Source organism: Hemicordylus capensis, chromosome 4 (genome assembly GCF_027244095.1).
Source record: "Hemicordylus capensis ecotype Gifberg chromosome 4, rHemCap1.1.pri, whole genome shotgun sequence".
In the NCBI taxonomy this organism is placed as follows: domain Eukaryota; kingdom Metazoa; phylum Chordata; class Lepidosauria; order Squamata; family Cordylidae; genus Hemicordylus; species Hemicordylus capensis.
Genome location: NC_069660.1, coordinates 54,802,328 through 54,821,979, shown reverse-complemented (window position 1 = coordinate 54,821,979; position 19,652 = coordinate 54,802,328). Strand labels below are relative to the sequence as shown.

General features: G+C 43.5%; 1 protein-coding gene and 1 long non-coding RNA gene across 3 annotated transcripts in view; one reads left to right on the top strand and one right to left on the bottom strand.

Moving 5' to 3' along the window:
* Positions 1–85: 85 nt before the first annotated feature.
* On the top strand, positions 86–2,762 carry LOC128325158 (uncharacterized). Its single transcript, XR_008307288.1, has 2 exons — positions 86–189; positions 2,289–2,762. It is a non-coding gene; the product is annotated as an uncharacterized LOC128325158 (long non-coding RNA).
* A 9,852-nt stretch (positions 2,763–12,614) lies between these two features.
* Positions 12,615–19,652, bottom strand: part of TSPAN2 (tetraspanin 2) — a 103,131-nt gene continuing 96,093 nt past the window's right edge. For both annotated transcript variants that reach the window (XM_053248927.1, XM_053248926.1), the window contains one exon: positions 12,615–17,815. In XM_053248927.1, the coding sequence (XP_053104902.1) occupies positions 17,750–17,815 (66 nt within the window). In that variant the 3' untranslated portion in view covers positions 12,615–17,749. The remainder of the gene's footprint in view (positions 17,816–19,652) is intronic.

Genomic DNA, 19,652 nt, shown 5'->3' with positions numbered 1-19,652 from the left:
GCTCCTTTTCTCCCGCCTCTCAGCTGATCGATGGGTGGGCGGGGCTTCCACGGAGGCCTCCATGTAGGCCGCAGTGAAGCCTGAACTCAAGTAGGGCCCAAGCAAGCTAGGAAGGAGGAGGCAGCCAGAGTGTTCTCTGCAGCAGAAGACCCCTTGCTGCCCTGCTTAACCCAGACCAGCATTTGTCAGGTAGAGTGTGAACTCCTTTTTGTGGTTACCTTCCCCCCCCCCCCATATAGGGATCTGCTTGCCATAGGGCTTGGATATGGGGGGGGGGAGGAGGGACCGAGAAGTCTCTGAATATTTATTTTGAAACAGCTTGGGAAATTTGCTGACTTTAAAAAAACTATCTAAAAAGTCCTATAAGTGGCTTGTTTCATGGCAGAAAATTGCAAAAACTTCTGGAACAGTATTTTATTAATTTTATTTGTTCATTCATTCATTTATAAATGCACTTATGTTCAAGTTGTTTTGCAACCCAGAAGGTCTGAGTGAGAACTGTGAAGCATGTGTGGTGCTTTTATTTTATTTTTCTTGTGTGTGAACTGCTCCCCAATAACTTGCAGGGACTTCAGGGTACATCTGGCCAACATGTGAATGCAGCACCTCCATTCCAGAGGAGGAGAGGTGTGTTAAAGGGCTTTAAAAGCCTCCTGTGAAAAACCTCCTGGAATCAAACTTGACTGAATTTGTTCAGAATTCTGAGAAAACAAACATAGGTTCACCCTGCATGGTTGAAAGTCTCCTTTGCTAATCTGCAGCGAGGGGCCCATTTTAATAATTCATCTTTCTAGTGTGTTCTAGGCATTAAAAGTAATACAAATGTATAGTACTCAATGTATATCACTATATATTGTGACGTGTGTGTGTGTATTCAGTGAAATGTATTTGCAGGCAGCATACTTATTTTGGAATATCAGACTTAAATCCTTGGGGGCCTGGGGTGTGCGGAGGCCCTGGACTTTGGGGGGGGGGGACATTTTAAAATCTTGTCTCTGGGCCCACTCCAACCTTGCTACGCCCCTGCTTGTACTCTTCCTCACAGTTTGATGGCAACAACTGTTCACTCCTCCTCCTCCAGCAACTCACACATGGAGGGACTCTCATACAGAAGTGGGCCATGCAGTGTAGCTATCTGTCTCCTACCACAGTGTCACTGCAGGATGGAAAAAACCGGTGCCAACTCCAACACGTGCCTCCAGCTCTAGCAAGTGTAGGAGAAATGCAAGAGCAATGTAGTGCATTTTGCCACCCCAATTTTGATGGGATTGAGTGGGCCTTAACTGCTCCCAGAAAGAAATGGGAAAGGGCTGCAAACATTAAGTACTTCCATTTCCTCCAAGAAGTCACAAATAGTGAGTGAAGAAGCCATCATCTGCTCATAGCCACCCTCTCCCAAAGTCATACACAGGAGCCTTGCAAAACCAAGCCAGGTAGGTTGCACTAGTACTGCAGGTTTAGTACTGCACTGCAGGCTTTGCTAATTCACTTCATTTCTAGCTTTGTGGTGAGTTTGAACATTTGCAGCTGCTTGATGCAGGGTCACATGGTCCCTGAAAAAGACCAGCTGTTTTTTTGCAGCTGCTAGTGCTAGACACAGAATGGAGTGAAGGCTTGTGGCTCTACTCCAGAATTTTGTGGCTTAGCCTGGGGCCTAAATAAATGTGCAGCTTCTGTGTGATAGTGTGCAAAATGTTCAGTCCTGCAGATGGCTGAGACTGACTGCACACATGAGCAGCTGACTATGGGCCAACACAGTCAGCACATTCAAAGGATTGCTGCAGACTCATGGTGCATGTGAATTTCTGCTGGGTCATGCATTCATGTACCTATTATTATTATTATTTATTATTATTATATTTATTTATTTATTTACACAGTCAGACAGGTGTTATTGACTGGTTTGTTTTATCCAGAGATCGAGTCCTTCCCAAGGACCTGGGAATTAAGGGATGGCTGGATTTTATTGTCAATGTTGTTGCTGTTATTATAGATATCGTCACAGAATATAGGCTGTTCCCAGTAAAGTTGCTTTTTGTAATTGGTTGATGGTGATTTCTGTGGCCCCTATGGTGTTGAGGTGCTCTTCAAGTTGTTTTGGAATTGCACCTAGGGTGCCAATTACCACTGGGATTATTTTGGTCTTTTTCTGCCACAGCCTTTCAATTTCAATTTGTAGATCTTTGTATTTTGTGATTTTTTTTCTATTTCTTCTTCTTCTATTCTACTATCCCCTGGTATTGCTATGTCGATTATTTTAACTTGTTTTTCTTTCTTCGCGACTGTAGTTATATCTGATGTATTGTGTGGCAGATGTGAGGCACTACAGTGAGGCACTACCTCACTGTACTGCACTACCACACTACCGCCCCCAGTGAGGCACTACCTTGGCGTGGTTGTGGGGCTTGCGTGCTCTGAGGAAGGTGAGAGCTATGCTAGAGGTCCAACCATACTGGACAGGTCTCACCAGAGGAGCCAGACGAAGAGTGCCTCTCCCATCAACAATATGGTGAGACGTAATCTATATTGGATCAATTGTCACCCGGGTCAACAAGGACCGCGCCAGGTGCTGGAGTCCCTGGACATCTGGTGGCAAGTGGGCTGCAGGACTCAGGATCTTCAGTTGAGCAACCAGGGCTGGACCTCAAGGTTACTGGAAGAAACGTTGCTTAACCGGAAAAAAATATATGAAAAATGCCAACAAGGAAATAATGATCTGTTGTTGTTGTTGTTGTTGTTGTTAATAAAAAATTTGTTCTGTTGTTTTATAGTATTAGATATGCTTTTATAAAGCAATTCTTAACCACTGAAAGGACAAGCTACTCTTCTTAAGCTATTCTTCCCATTAACTGAATGGGTGGTGTGGGCGGGGGGAAGAACTGGGCTGCACTCAGGTCCCACCCCCTGATGCTAGGATTCATCTACTGGTCATGTCCACAGGAGCTGTGCATTTGGTGTTCTTGTGCAAGATGTGGTACCCACATATACCATGGAAGCAGGACTGCAGGAGTCCTGCATAGATCTAGGATAAGGGGAAGGGATTAGTACTTGTCCACAGAACTGAGCCATATCACCTCTCAGTTGAGAACTTTTGCTGTCTACAGTCCACTGTATCTTATAGCATTAGGAAGCTGTAGGAGAAGTAATGTGAAACTTCATAGGAACTTGGTTTCTAGGATAGGCAGTTGTACTCTAGTAGTCTTCGCTGCTTATCTCAGCACAAAGTCTAGATGCCTCGGAACAGCCCAGCCTCAGTTCAGCGTTATTGGATACTTGGCTCTAATAGGGGATGAACGAGGAGGAGCTGGCTTTTATATCAAGTTCTAGTGCTGCTATCTCCCCCACCCCACAGGACTCTTGTGCCAGTAACATCTGGGCGAAAGGCTGCAACACTGAGGCATATACTTTGCTTCCACTGAAGTCAATGTGATTAAAGCATGCATAATCACGTTCTTAGTTTATAACTTGTCCTTTGTACTACCATATCTGAGATCAACTGGGAACACCACCTTGACTGCACCAAATTCAAACATTGGTGGCACACAGAGCAGTGTTGCTAGCTCTGACTGAAACTATTCCTGGAGATCTCTCCAGTAGCGTAGAGAAGCTGGCGGCGGCCTGTGTGTGGCCGCCATGACCCCCTGGCCCCGCCCCCCCAGTCTGACATGAGATGCAGGGGCGTGGCTAGCCACACCCATGCGTCTGACATCAGATGTGGAGGACATGGTATCCCTACCAAAGGAGGCCTTGCGGCCCCGTTTGGAAGGGTGATCAGCTCACGCTGCGTTGGGCAGCATCGGCCAGAGCAACTCTCCCTGCCTTAAAGGCAGGGAGAGCCATTCCGGCAGCATGGGCCAATCACTCTCTTAAACGCATAATGTGTCTGAAGTATGATAATTTGAGCATGACCTTGCTACGCCCCCAGTTTTATTGTTTTACACAAACTGCTCTAACTCAGTCAATTTCATGGCTTGCAACTATATTTCTCCTATTTCTCCTAAAGTGTAACTGAATTCTCCTAAAGTTGTAAATATCTGAAATTCCTGATTGACCCCCCCTTAACAGCTTTATACATTTTTTTCATGTTATAAGAAAGTAATTACAACAAAAAGCTGGGTATACTGTATGAGAAAAACACAGAGAAACAAAAATAAAAGGGGAGGATGGGGTTAACACAGTTATTGATTTGAAATAAACAGAGGAAATTATGCAAATAACTAAATAGTCCTTTGAAATCCCGGTATGGGGGAGTCCTCTTTCAGAATATGACAGTAAATTGTCAGTTAAAAAATTGCCAGATTATTAGAGAGGTCTTCTATCCATTGATAAACTGAGAGGCTGAAATGATCTTTCCAACATTGTAAAATAATACACTTGGTGACAAGTAGTGAACAGGAGAGCCATGATTTGCTACCCCAAGAGAGGTTCCAGGCACATAGTAAATAACCAACGGGCTTGCGACTATCTCCCCTGCGCAGGCGCGCCTTGCATTTGCTTAAAGATGCTAGCCAGAATGGATGAGTGCAGCATTGCTCCTGCTCCCACCCCACTGTTGCTGGGGGAGAGGGGGAGAAGGGAGAAGGACTGCTCTTCTCCCCCCCCCACACACACAGCCACCCCTCAGCTGTGGTAAGCGTTGTTTTAAAAAGTGGAGCTTTGGCAGGGCGGGCACAGGGTGGCTGCCGGAGGCTACCGGCCCTGGCTATTTGGAGGCTCCCTCGGATCTTGGAGGACTGGACCGGGCCCCAAGGTCCGGGGGTTAGTGCGCCCCAGTCATCTGGAGAGGTTCACCTGTGGTTGCCACCAACTCATTTGGTGGCTGCTTGGGCCTGGGCCTTCTCCATTACTGCCCCTGGACTTTGAAATAAGAGTCTCCTCATCTCTGGCAACTTTTAAAAAGGCACTGAAGACACATTTATTCACCCAGGCTTTTAATTAGATTCATGGTTTCAAATTTTTAATGTTGGTTTTAAATGATTTTAATGTTAATGATTTTAATGTTTAAATTATTTTAATTGTTTAGTTTTGATTTTAATTGTTTTGTTTTTGTTTTGATGTAAACCACCTTGAGCCATTTTTGGAAGGGCAGTATAGAAATGAAAAAAATAAAAAATAAAAAGATAAAGATAATCTGGAGAGGTCCGGTTATGGTTGCCGCCAACCCATTTGGTGGCAACTTTGGACCGGGCCTTCTCTGTGACTGCCCCAGGTCTTTGGAACTTGCTCCCTGCTGAAATAAGAGCATCTCCTCTGTTTGTTTTTAGGAGGACCCTGTTTTCCCATGCTTTTAACTGAAATCCAATTTTTAAATTTTAATGTGTTTCTATTATAATTATTTTTAATGAATTTTAAATGGTTTATATTATAATATGTTTTAATTCTGTACATCGCCAAGAGATTTTTATGTTAGGCAGTATATAAATGCAGTCAATCAATAAAAATAATTTAAAGCCGCAAGTCTAGTGTGGGTGAAAAAAAATGTGTCTTTAAAGACGTCTTAAAAGTTGTCAGAGATGGAGAGGCTCTTATTTAACCAGGAGCACATTCCAGAGTTTCAGGGTGGAAACAGAGAAGGCCCGTCCCTGTTTAGTCACTGGATGAGCAGGTGACAACTGCAGATTATCCTCTCCAGATTATTTCAATGGCCGATAGGGCTCATGGCAAAGAAGCTGTTCCCTTAAATACCCAGGGCTTAAGCTGTTTAGGGCTTTATAGGTTATAACACGCACCTTGTATTTTGCCTGGAAACTTATTGGTAGCCAGTATAGCTCTTTTATTATAGCAGTAATATGGTCTCCTCAAGATTTAATTTCATTCATTCATTCATTCAATTTCTATACCGCCCTTCCAAAAATGGCTCAGGGCGGTTTACATTAAAACAAAACAATTTAAAATCAATTAACAGTTAAAAACAGAAATTAAAAACACCATAAAATAATTAAGACATTCAAAAAAGTTTAAAAACCCTGGATATAACCCGGAGACCAACCTGGCTGCTGCATTCTGTACCAACTACAGTTTCCGCACTATGTACAAACGCAGCCCCACATAGAGCATGTTGCAGTTGTCATGTCTGGATGTTTACCAGCAAATGCACTACTGTTTTGAAGTAGTTATCTCAAAAAATGGACACAGCTGGCATATTGAAATGGTGGTATAGAAATCAAATTAATTATTATTATTATTATTATTATTATTATTATTAATATTAATATTAGCAGAAGCTGATAGCACCTCTGGCCACCGCTTCAGCCTGCAATACCAGGGAAAGGTTTGGATCCAGATCAAAATTGTTTCCTGAGTTCCAACCATGCACAATAAGCACCTCCATCTTATCTGGATTCAGTCTCAGTTCGTTATCTCTTATCCAGTCCATCACCGTCTCTAGGTAGGCATTTAGGGAGGTTATGCCATCTCCTGATGATGTTGACATGGAGAAGATTTGGGTGTCATCAGCATACTGATAGCACCCTGCACTAAATCTCCTGATGACCTTTCTCAGCGTTTTCATGTAGATGTTAAAGAGCATTGCAGATAGTATGGAACCATGGGGGACCCATATAAAAGTTCATGTTTTGAAGAGCGACAGTCTCCAGGTGACACTATCTGGAATCTGCCCGACAGGTAGGAGTGGAACTTCTGCTAAGCAATGCCTCCCACTCCCAACCCCCAGACACTCTGGAAGTATACTATGGGCAGTAGTATTGAAAGCTGCCGAGAGATCTAGAAGGACCAACAGAAGCACATTTCCTCTGTCAATTTCCCATTGGAGATCATCACGCAGGTCGACCAAGGCAGTCTCATAGCCTGCACGAAAACCAGTTTGAAATGGGTCTAGATAATCAAGTTCCTCCAAGACTGTCAGGAAGTTTTATAAAAGAAAGCTCAAGAGTGTACCATGCTGGACAGTTGGGAAGATTGTGTTTTAATTTAAAGACCTGATTAAGCAAGTATGCCCTATGATATTTTGAGATATCTGGAAAATTACCTCCCCTCACTCCCAGGATTGGTAATTATAATTTATGAAGGGAAAATCTGGGATTGTCTTTATGCCAGATAAATTTGCATAAAAGTTTGAGAAAGCAGCTAAAGGGGCTTTTAGAAATGAATAAGGGGAGAGCCGTTAATACACAGATCAAACAGGGAAGGACATTCATTTTAATTATGTTTATTTTACCCCAAATGTTGTTAGGTAAGGCAATTCACCTATCAATATCAAGTTTCAATTGAGAAAAGATGAGATTAAGATTCTTATTAAGGAAGAGATATTACGGGTGACAATAATTTCTAAGTACTCAATTTCTGTTTGGCAAATTTTGAAATTCCAATTGCAAAACAAGGAGGGAGGAGAATGATCCCCCAAGGCATCCGTTCAGACTTGGACCATTTAATGGAGTAGCTAGAGAGTTGGCTAAACTTCTGAATTAAAGAAATCAAAGCTGAGATAGAAGAAACAGAATCCTCCATAAAAAGGAAAGTGTCATTAGCATAAAGAGCTATTTTGTCCTATTGTTGGTTATGCCTTTGATGGTAGGATTTTGTCTGACTGCACAAGCCAGAGGCTCTAAAATTAAATTAAAAAGAAGGGGGCCTAGCTTGGCCCTTTTAATGTTTAAGTGCTGTCTTCATCTTATAGACCTTTGAACTTTGCACAGAAATGCTACAAATCTCCTGTACATCTTGCATGGGATTTGATTCCCTGTTTAGATTCACTTACTATGTCTCTCTGTATAATATCTATATCTGTCAACTGAGAATAGCATTTCATAGATCTGATTTAAGTGGGCTGTAGTCCACTAAACCTTTGTTTATGCCACAATATATCTTACCCTTTAAATTTCCACGCTTCTGTTGTTTTTATTGCAACAGACAAACATGATTACCTCTCTGAAATTTGCTGAAAACAGGTACTAGCAGTTTATGCTTATATATAATATTGCGCTATGTATGCATTCAAAGCCTGCCAACTCTAAATGTGTGATGGGTTTCTGGGATAGCCTCCTAAAAACACAAAATTGAATTCTTCTGATATGTCCTTGATTTGATGTTGCACATACAGCAGAACACATAGGAATATTTTCTCACAGACGCTTCCTACAGCAGCTTGGCTGGCTTCATCTATTTTTGCTTCAAAAACTTATTTGTCAGTTATGACAGCAAAGCTAAGCAAGCAAAGCCTTGATTCTGACTAAATGGATGATGCCAAGGACAAAACAGTCATTTGCTTTCTCTATTAAAACACAATGGCTTTTCCTCCATCAAAGCATATTCTTGGAGGTTACCACTTACAGTTTAAAGACTGATAGAAGATCCCCCCCCCCTCTCTCTCTCTCTCTCTCTCTCACACACACACACACACACACACACACACACACACACACACACACACACACACACAGAGCCTCTGGATAGTATAACAGGACTGGCGTGAGAACCCACCATTTCTTTCCAGAAGGATCAGATTCATTTTCCAGTATATCTACAGAGTAGAAGAACTGAGGAAAGAGATGAACAGGTGTTGGAGTGAAAGCCAAGAAGAACGAAAGGAGCTAGACATCCTGGGCCTCAGCTGGTGAATGGACCAACAGTTTCATATACAACACTTCGTCTCACAGCAAGGACTTGCTTGGCTTCATAATCTTCAAATTATTAAAAAAACAACAACCCCAAAACATTACATTGAACAATTGCCCGTCCAAAAGCCAGTTTGAAATGGGTCTAGATAATCAGTTTCCTCCAAGACCTCCTGGAGCTGGGAGGCCACCACCTTCTCAAGCACCTTTACTAACCATGGAAGGTTGGAGACAGCCCTGTAATTATTTAACTCGGAGGGATCCAAGGCAGGCTTCTTCAGAAGCGGTCTAATGATTGCCTCCATAAGATAAGGAAGCATCCTGCGCTCCTTCAGAGAAGCGTTTATAATCTCTACCAGGCCCTCTACAACAGCCTCCCTGCCAGAGAGTATAAGCCATGTCAGACAAGGGTCAAGAGGGCTAGTGGTAGGCTGCACCATTCCAAGCAACTTGTCCACATCCTCAGGATTCACAAACTGAAACTGATCCAGGGTCATCACATAAGAGGAGCTGCTGGACACCTCGGCATCAGACTCTGTAACAATTGTGGAGTTTGAATCCGAGTCAGCCCGAATATGAGAGACTTTGTCCACCAATAAATCATTAAAAAGTCACAACAAGTAATTGTTGGATCCAAGTACTGATTCAAGGAGAAGGGGCACACATTAGCCTCTTCATGACCCTGAACAACTCCGCCAGATGTGAACTTGCGGACGTGATATGATAGGAAAAGAATTGCTTCTTTGCTGCATGTATTGCCTGAGCATAGATCTTCAAATGCTCTCTATGTAATAATCGGTCAGATTTGAGTCGAGTCTTCCTCCACTTGCGTTCTAGTCATCTACCTTGCCGCTTCAGCCCCCATAGTTCTTCCGTAGTATACCAAGGGACCAGTTTCAAAGTGGTTCCTAGAGGACGCTTAGGAGTGATCGTGTCCACTGCCTGGTGAGTTGATTATTCCAGTTCTCCACTAGAGTGTCGACAGGGTCACCAGCAGAGTCAACACTAAATCCCTCCAAGACTTCTTGGAATCCTATTAAATCCAGTAACCTTCTTGGGCGGACCATCCTAATAGGCCCCCCGACCCTGTGGAGGTGGGACGTGGTCACGAGTCCAACCTTAACCAGATGGCATTCCGTCCATGTCAAAGGGGAAATCACAGGAGTCTCCACCCATGGAACACCACACCGTTCAGCGTGAAAGACCAGATCAAGTGTGTGACCAGCAATATGAGTTGGTCCCGAGACCACCTGGGATAGGCCCATAGTTGTCATGGCTGCTATGAACTCCTGAGCTGCCCTGGACAAATTGGTCCCAAAGTGAACACTGAAGTTCCCCAGCACCACAAGCCTGGGAGACTCCAACGCCAAGCCTGAGACCAAGTCTGTCATCTCAGTTAGGGACTCCATCGGTCAGCAGGGTGATCAGTACACCAACAGAAGTCCCAGTCTATCCATGGTCCCCAAACTTAGGTACACACATATTCAATATGGTCAGACACTCTGACAGGGATCCTGGCAAGGGAGATATTGTCCTTGTAGACCACAGCCACTCCACCTCCCCGCCCACTTCCCCTCCCCTGCTACTCAACAGAGTACCCTGGAGGAAGAAGCTGGGACCAGACTGGGCCACCAGCCTCCCCTAACCAAGTCTCCGTAAGACATATTAGATTGGCCCCTTTATCCAGAATCAAATTATGGATGATTTCAGGTTTTTTCTGGACCGACCGGGCACTACAAAGGAGCAAGATGAGGCTCTGTGGGTGGTTGGAATTGCTTTCCAAGGTCAAAGAGCTGACAGGATAGCCAGAAGGGGAGACAGCAATTATGTTTCTGATTTCCCTTCCCTGGCAACAGCCTGCTGACCTGTCAACATTACTTCCTCTATTCCCCACCACCATAATCAGTGGATACACCCCTTGTCTCCCCATCTCCAGACAGATCCCGACACATTAAAACTCAACTCACCCAAGATTTCAAAAAGAAGCCCAATTATAATACACACCCTCCTTTACACACCCACGAGGGATCCTGGGCCAAACAGCCTGGTCCTCACCCTTGTTATCCCCCGAAGTGGCTCTCCCAAAGGGGAGAAATAAAATTATTTTTTATTCCAACGCAGAATAGTCAGAGATTATGCGAGTTGTAGGCCAATATCTGCAGGAGGGCCGAAGCTGAACAGCCCTGGTCTAAATGCTTAAGATCTTGGGGGGTTCCACTTCATGATGTTTGCACTTTTGAGGTTTACTGTAGCTGATCTGATACAATTTTGGAATACATCTTTCACAGGTAAGCCATTCATTGGATTTTTGACATAAACCAGAGTTTCCCAGCTTTGAGTCCCCAAATGTTTTTGGGCTACAACTTCCATTATCCCCAGCCACAATGGCCTTCAGCAGGTCACAATGGCTGAAGGCTGGAGATGATGGAGTTGTAGTCCAATATCATCTGGGGACTCAAGGCTGGGAACCCGTTTTAAGCAATGCTTTGGACAGTCTTGTTAACCTTGTTCTATATGTTGGCTTCAGTCCAGCCAATCCTCCCATCTCTACCAATGAAGGCTGAGATGGCTATCTAATGAGGTATAGTACACACTTAATTTTTATACATTGCAAGCTGTGTAAGGAAGCAATTGGTAAAACCATGAGTATTGATTGTACTATATATTGTTATATTATAAATGGTTTTTTGTAAGAAAGTACTGGCAGAATCAGGTTTGCGGGAGGTTACTACTGATCTATTGTGTTATCTTTTTGTCTGGTCAATGACCGAAATAAAGATTCCATTCCATTCCATAGTACACACTTAAAGAGGCAAAAAGTCAAAATACCTTGCACTTTATTTGGCCTCTGCAAAAGTGCCATAGCTATATCAAGCCACTTTTCTTACCTTTTCCTTGTTCTGCAAGTGCCCTTTCCAGTGTGTGTGCCTAATACAATAAATGGCACTAAACCATTAATCTGGGCATGGCAGCCAGCTTGGCTTCACAAAGAACTGGTTCCACAACATGGAAACACCTAGACAAATATTTAGTAAGGAAGTGGACAGCTAGTGATGCAAAACTCTACAACCTGCCTGCAAAATAATACAAGTAGTTATGGTAAGAACTAAGCTGCCTACTTTTCTTTCACTATCCCTACAACTGCACTAAATTTCATTCAGATAGGTTAGGCAGTTCACAAGTTAGCCCACTTGCACCTCAAATGTTCACACATCCACCATATTGAATTGGGGTAGATGACATCATCACAAACTATGCCTTTAAGGTGTTCCTATGTGTCCCTACAACTGTACCTAATTTGGTCCAAATTGGTTCCCACTTCCACCTCAAATGTTCATGTGTCCACCATCTTGAATTGGGGTGGGTGACATCATCACAAACTATGCAGCTGAGGTGTCCCTATGTGTTCCGACAGCTATAGCAAATTTGGTCCAAACTGGTTAGGCAGTTCACAAATTAGCCCAGTTATGCTCCAAACATCCATTCAAATGTCTTGAATGGGAGCGGATTATATCTTTACAAACTACACCACTGAAGTGTCTCTATGCATCACTCACTACAACTGTACCAAATTTGGATCAAATTGGTTAGACGGTCCACAAGTTAGTCCACTTGCACCTCAAATGTTCACGTGTCTGCCATATTGAATTGGGGCGGTTGACATCATCACAAACTATGCAATTGAGGTGTCTCTTTGCATCCCTACAGCTGGAGCAAATTTGGTTCAAATCGGTTAGGCGGTTCACAAGTTAGCCCGCTTGTGCCTCAAACATTTACACATCTACCATCTTGAAGTGGGGTTGAGGACCTCATCACAAACTACGCCATTGAGGTGTGCCTACAACTGTACCCAATGTGGTTCATATTGGTCCTGGCATTGCAAAGTTGATAGGGACACACACGTGCGCGTACACACGCACACACCAGGTGATCTCATAAGATTACTTTCCTTAGGGAAAGTAGGCTAAAAAGCAACAACCCTCACCCCAACCAGACTGAAGCATTACCAAAGCATTACATGGAAGAACCACAGTACAAGTATTTGGTCATATTGGATTTACAGGACAATAACCTGACAGTGGAATTGCAAAACACAGAAAAGAGTGAAATACATAGTATCAAAACATATTGCACACATCTTGTCATGGCAGCACACATCACAACACACCCTCAATGCACTGTTAGTGCTTGAAACCACAGACAACCCCCCGCCTCCGCCCCCACTCCATTCTACTGCCCAACACTACGTGTATATCTGGGAAAGAAAGCTGGTAGATATAATGGGAATTATGATGTTGGCTAGCACAAAGAAATACCCCACTAGATTTTATTTCAGATTATTTTTTATTAGATTTCTGCATCAACTTCAGTAGCGGAAAGGTGATAAAAATGCATTCAGAGAGCAGACCAAACTATAACATATCTCAGTAACAGAACAATTGAGAACAACATTTACAGCCAGAGGAAATGACTAGACATGAACATACTTGCTTTCCCATGATAACAGCTTGATGCACTGTTGCTGTCTGATATCAAGCACAGTGGGAAGGAGGACTGAGTGGAGGATTATATTTATTTACATTTCTACTAACATTTGAATGAAGCTTCCTGCACAAACCCTAAAACGTAGCTTTTAAGGGGAAGAGATAACAGCTTTGGAACCAATCAGCTTTGGAAGAGGAACATGTTTTCACTTAAATAATGGTTTCCAGTAGGGTGTCAGTAAAGGAGGCATCAACCATTATATGGCATGGCTGTTTCGTGGTCTTGTTTCTATCAGGGCTTGCCTGATCCCCATAGGCAGCCAGGAGTGGCCAGGCATTACTACCTAACAGATACAATGACACTGGAAGTTCTGGAACACAGTAGAAATAGTCATTCCCATGGCTGTTGAGAATGCCTATGATTACATTAGACAGGACAGGGCATCTATTAGATGCATAATGTTCCCATGGCTCCACAAGGATAAGCTTTCCCTCCAAATGAGTGCTTATTAAATGTATTTTTAAACATCCTCGACTTATCTTTGCCATCCTCCCCCACCAAAGCAGGATAACACTGCTTGGCAAGTCCGCAGTGTCAAGGTGCTGAGGTAGACCATGTGGCTGTTTACAGGTGCAGCCCAGCCTGGGCTAGGCTGCACATGTGAAGTACTGGGATCGAAGCACCAGGACCTGTGGTCCACTTAACCTCAGTCGGTGATCGTGTGCACGACTGCCATGGGGATCAATGGCTTCCCCCAGCCTGCTGCCACTTCTGGCAGCATGCTGGGGGGATGGAGCGGCCACATTCAGTGTGGTGGCTGCTCTTATGCGATTAGCTGCCGTGCCCGTAGCTTGGGGCACCATGAAATGTGGGATGGGGAATTCCTCCCACTCCCAGCTCTTTCTCTTTCTGCGCTGCCGCTTGTGTGGGCACAGTCTGACAAGAACAGCCACCGCTCATCTGCCGGGGAAGGCAGGCAAGCAACTGCCTTCTCCACAGCCCATGAAAGCAGTGGCTGAAGGTCATGTGGTATGTTTAGTAGCTTGGAGAGTGCTGCTTTATCCAGCAGGGACATCTTAAAGACATTGGGGAGGCTCTGACCGCACCAACTCCCCATCTCCCATGGCCTGCTTTCTGTTCCACCTGCTGAGTTGCTACTGTGGCCATTTTTCACATTAGTCACTCTTAGAAAGACACTGCACTTAGTTCCCAGCAGAGTTTGTGAATCAAGTGTCACGCTTCTGCCAAAGAAGCAGCAGCACAAAGCAAGGAGTGTATTTCCCATAGGAACCCATGGCACCTGTCTGCTCCAGCAGCGACTATCACTAGGCACCGCTCTCACTAACTGCCAGCATCATTGGTGGTCTAGTCAACCTGAAGGAGGAAGGAGTTCTCATGACATGCAGTGAACCACTCTCACTGAGGTCTTGGATGGCCAACTGAGTGAGTGTGCCAACTCACATGTAACAAAGTCTAGGGGCAAGGAACAAGATTTGGAAAGTGCATATTCAAAAAGAGATGGAGTGATAGCATGCTCATGGGTTGCATACTGTTAATAAAATGCCATAGAAAAGTGCAAAATGTAAGAAGGGGATAGACAGAGCTAAATAATAGTCTGCCAGCAATGGCTGGCATTAAAGACACAAGTTATTTAGCATTGAGGGATCACCCATCAATATGGTGTTGGAAATAGTTTTCCAACTATGGTGTTGACATGGTGAGGTGGAAAGGCTACAGTTGTGGAGTTTTTAAAGGCACTGATAGATTTTAAATATATGCTGTGTTTTAGGACACTGAAATAATCTAGAAAATATGCACCTGGTGTCATTAGATTTCTAGCCTGCTCTTCCAAAGAAATCCTTTTATTATTTCTGGAAAGTAGATGAACCCAGTACAGGTACAACAATTATGTGTGCAGACACAGACACAATGGTATGTGGGGAAATGAGAATTCATTAGAAAGAAATACAGTTCAAGTCTAGTTCTGATAAAAAGTTTACTTATATCACTGGCACTCAGCCCTGTCTCCAAAAAGGCACTTACAGGTACAGAAGCAAACAACAGATGGCATTTGGGAAGCAAGACTGGTTTCTCCAGGCTTGGCTACTCCAATAGCATCAGTGACGAAAAAGGCAAAATCCAACATGGTATCATTACACTGATGCCCATGTCCATTAATTTAAAATAATGTCATGTACGTATATGTGTACATCTCTGTGGTTCCACTGCCACTAACAGTGGGCGTGTGTGCACTGCCCCACCTGCTTGTGTGGATATCAAATCCCTCCCTAGGGGTGCAACCCACAGCTCAGTTATCAGCAGTGTTCAGCAGGCAGGCATGAGGTCTGCACAGGACAAGGTTGTTTCACAGAGATAGAGCAAGTAAGAGGTTCTGACCTTGTGACATGGAGGTCACAAGAGGTTCAGAACCTGTGACTATGCTCTGGAATTTACGTTTTCTGATTAGCAAGGAGATAGGTGTAATTCCTCCGGCCAGTGAGAAATGCATCTGCCAGAATGCGACAGTGTAGAACTTTCCCTACAACTATAGGAGGGTAGGCCATTTTGGGCTGCTGGACTTGGCTCCCATCATGTGAAAGGTGTTTTTGTGGGCCTGATTACCCAATATGGGCCAAGCAGCACAGGCAAAAAAAAGTGGTGTAATTGAAACCATTTGGGATGTAGGTAAGGGGAGCATTACATTGTGGAAGGAGAAGACTGCACACAGCTTGGGGTTTCTCTCTCTCTCTGACATACATGCACACATACACATAAACACTCTTGGGTGCATACTGAACTTCAAAAGAAGGCCCCAATACAGCAAGATTTCCCTGAGCGCTCATCTATTTTTTAATATGTTTTGATGGAATAAAGGCTCATGTACAAGGAATATACATGGAATACCATGTATTAGTAAGCCAGGGCTCTCCCGCGGACATATTCTGTTAAATCGCCCATTCCCATTCAAAACATAACAACCTGAATCAGAAAAAGACAGATGCCCTGTTCAGGCATTCAGGAGAATGCTGCTGAACATGCTTACAGGGCTTGAAACGGGTCAGAAGCCCCAACCCATCTGTCACTCACCCTTCCTGCATTTCACACTTACTGCAGTGTTTGTTTGAAGAGACGAATGCTGTAAGTGTGATTGCATGATCATGTGATTGGAGATCATGTGATCTGAAGAAACAAACATGTAAGCGTGATTGGGAGACTGGGGGCTCTTGAGACAAACTCTGCAGTAATTTGAAGAGTGGGGCTGGGAGAGTGAATGGCGGGCAGCAGGGGGCGGGACATCTGACTCATTCAAAGCTCTCTAAGTGTATTCAGCAGCGTTCTGTGAATGCCTGAACAGGACGAGAAGAACAGAGGCCCTTACCTGACTCCCAAAATGACAGCTTGACAGAAATAGGCTAGATATATAAAAGTTCTGTGGGTGCACCTTCCATTGAACTCAATGGCAAGATCCCATTGATTGTAATGGACTAGAATTGCACCATAAACTATTTCCCACTGGCTAAGCATTACCTTCTGAAGAACATTTTAATAGAAAGAAATTAAAATAATAATAATAATAATAATAATGATGATGATGATAAAAAGCACAGATCAACTGTAAACTCACTGCTGAGGTATTTTAAGCATACAGTGTAATTTTAACAGGTTTTACCCATAATGCAGCTTTGATGACAATACAGAAAACCAATTTTTTGAGCAAGATTAAACAAGATCAGGAAAAATCTGATTTTAAAAAGAGAGATCCTATTCAAAAACATGGTTATATAATTTCCACAACAGGCTCTTTTTCTCTCTCTCCCTTTTTTAATCTATTGATTTATTAATAGATTTCCCTTAATTTGGTGTTATGGTACTCGCTTGTATTACTACCTTCCTGTGTATGAACCTGCTGGTTCCCTATGGGGCCTCTAGTGGTCAAAATAAGACCCTCCCTGTAAACAATGCTTCACTTGGCAAACCAACAGAAATCTCCCAATGAGAAGAACTGCTCAGGAACAGATCTGAGCAGTGTGTCTTTCCCCATTCCCTCCAATCCAACTAGTTAAATCCAGTTTACTTTGAGCACTGCAGAGACTGGATAAAGAACCAGACCAAACTTTTTGTTTTTCAAAAGTCATTTGCTTCTCCACAGTTGAACAGCAAACAGGAGTCCACTTGGAAAGGGCTTTAGCCTGGGTAATCTGAGTATGCACCCAAGTGTATATATGGAAGGAATATGCATGCAGATACAGACAGCCACAAACCACACACACAATCATATGGAGTACCGTATATACAGATATCTGTGCAGCTGCACCACACACATCTGTGTGCCAAAACAAACGCACATGTACTTGAATATGGAGATACAGGCACTGTTCATCTGCACACAGGTGCAAAGTCATATTTCATATAAAATTTCATCTTAGATGCTGCCATTCCCCTTTTTTCTTAAGAAAAAGGCATTGTAAACACATCCTATTTAGTCAGATTTCTTTGACCTAAATTTTAAAATGCAAATGATGCAAACTCTCAGGCATACCAAACATCCCCTTTTCTCTGTCAGTTGGTTAACACCACAAATTAAAATGGATTATAGTTGTTAGGCTGAGCAGGCAAGTGCTTCTTGCAGAGTTCCATCCAGAAGCTCTCCAGTCCCTGGTGTGAAAGTAAAATGTTATACAGCAAGAGTTCTAGAGCATGTCTCTTGTGTTCCGGATTGCACAGCAAAGGACCATGCTGAAGATCATGCCAAAGATCTGGAAAATAAGGAGCATATTTTAGAGATGTCCAGGAAATATTTGCAAGAGTCCAGTAGTTATGACTGGCCTTTCAGAACACTTTAATTATCAGGCAGGGTGCTTTCCAGATTACATGTGGTTCAGCAGTAAAATGCTTCGGCTTGGCAGGATCGTTTGGACAATGTAAATAGCTTGCGCAACCCTCCTACAATGGGAAAATACAGCTATTTATTTGCGACGCACATGCAGTGTTGTAGGACTAAAACTCAAGGATAAAATCCATAAGGCGGCACTGGAAATGTGAATGGCACCTTGATGACAAAACAGGGACTGCGATGTCGAAACACAGGCAGTATGGAAGCACACTTAGTGGACAGTAGTGACACTGTTGTTAGTGTGTAATCTGGAAAGCACCCAAGTGCAGACAGTTACATCTTGTGCTTCACTCATCCACACTCTTGGACACAAGGTGGCAATACGATGGAAACCCTATACTGCAATTCTATGCATGCTTACCTCAGAGTAAAATCTACTGAACACAGTGGAACTTACTACTCAGTAAATATGCATAGGATTGCACTGGAAAAGTTTGAAGGCCTGAAGCTGCAAATTCAGACAGACTCTAGGATACCTGGCTGACTTCAGTTTTATTCCTCTGAAGCATCTCTTGTTTCTAGACTCCTAAGGCTGAACTTCACATCCAGTTCTCTACAGAGGTATTTTAGCTTAACAATCTAACAAAATAACTGTCCAGAAAACTCTGTTATTGACCTCAGGAGCTTAATCCCTAAGCATTTTAGGAGTAGCTTCTACCATTGAGTTCTTGAGCTATTGCCCCATCCCTGTTTTACTGAACTCCTCCCCCAGCCAAACCGGATAACCCATATCTCCACTCCTCAAACTTATTTTTCTCCTCTGCACAAGTGTTTTTCCTCCCTCATCCCCCAAATTTAAGTGAGAAGTTGTTCCTCACGCTTTCCCTCTGTCTGCCTCCCTGAGTAGCCTGCTCAGCTAAGCTACAAGTCCAATCTGTGGCCTGTTATCAGAAAATAGTATCATCCTTAATGGGAAGCAGAACATGGCTGATACACAATTCACATATCCAATTCACATATCCAAGCCTTGCCAGTGTGATGTATCAGAATAATTTCCCACTATAGGACTCATATACAATGGTGACACCTAGAGGCTGCATAACTCAGCTGATTAATTAGCTGCTGCCAGCTCTAGTGTAAAGAACAATGTTTCAGCACGAATGAAGTTAGTGAGGGCTTGACCTACTAGGCACTGACAGAGGCAATTCATGGGTCTGCCACATTCAGGTACAAAACAATTGGAGCAGCCTGGAGTCTGGGCTGGGAAGAAAAGTGCCTGAAGACACAGAACGTGGGAATGTAAGGTAGAGGGAGGGGGTTCAGCTCTTTTCACCTACACCCTTTTTAAAAGACCCAACAACCCACTTCATCTATGAATGGGGTAGACATTTGCATAGTTTGGTCTTGAGAAGCTTGAGCACTTGCTTAAATAAACTTCCACCATTACATCTGGTTATGCTCAGACACTATTTCTCACTCTGGAACAAGATGCACACCATAAAGTTTAATCTTGTTAAATTAGTGTTGAGATCAGGAATAGTTAGCCAAACCTTGCCGTCTCCACATGTCTTCCTCCCTCCCCATTTCCTGCATAAATCTCTCTCCATTCCAGCAAAGCTGAACTACAAGTCCTCCACAGACAATACAATCAGTGCAGGCAATATATCCAGCCCATGCATGGTCCCTGTCAGCAATGCCACAGTAGGAAAATTAAAGAATGGGAGGAAATACTCCATTGCCCTGCTGCAATGGCCATAATG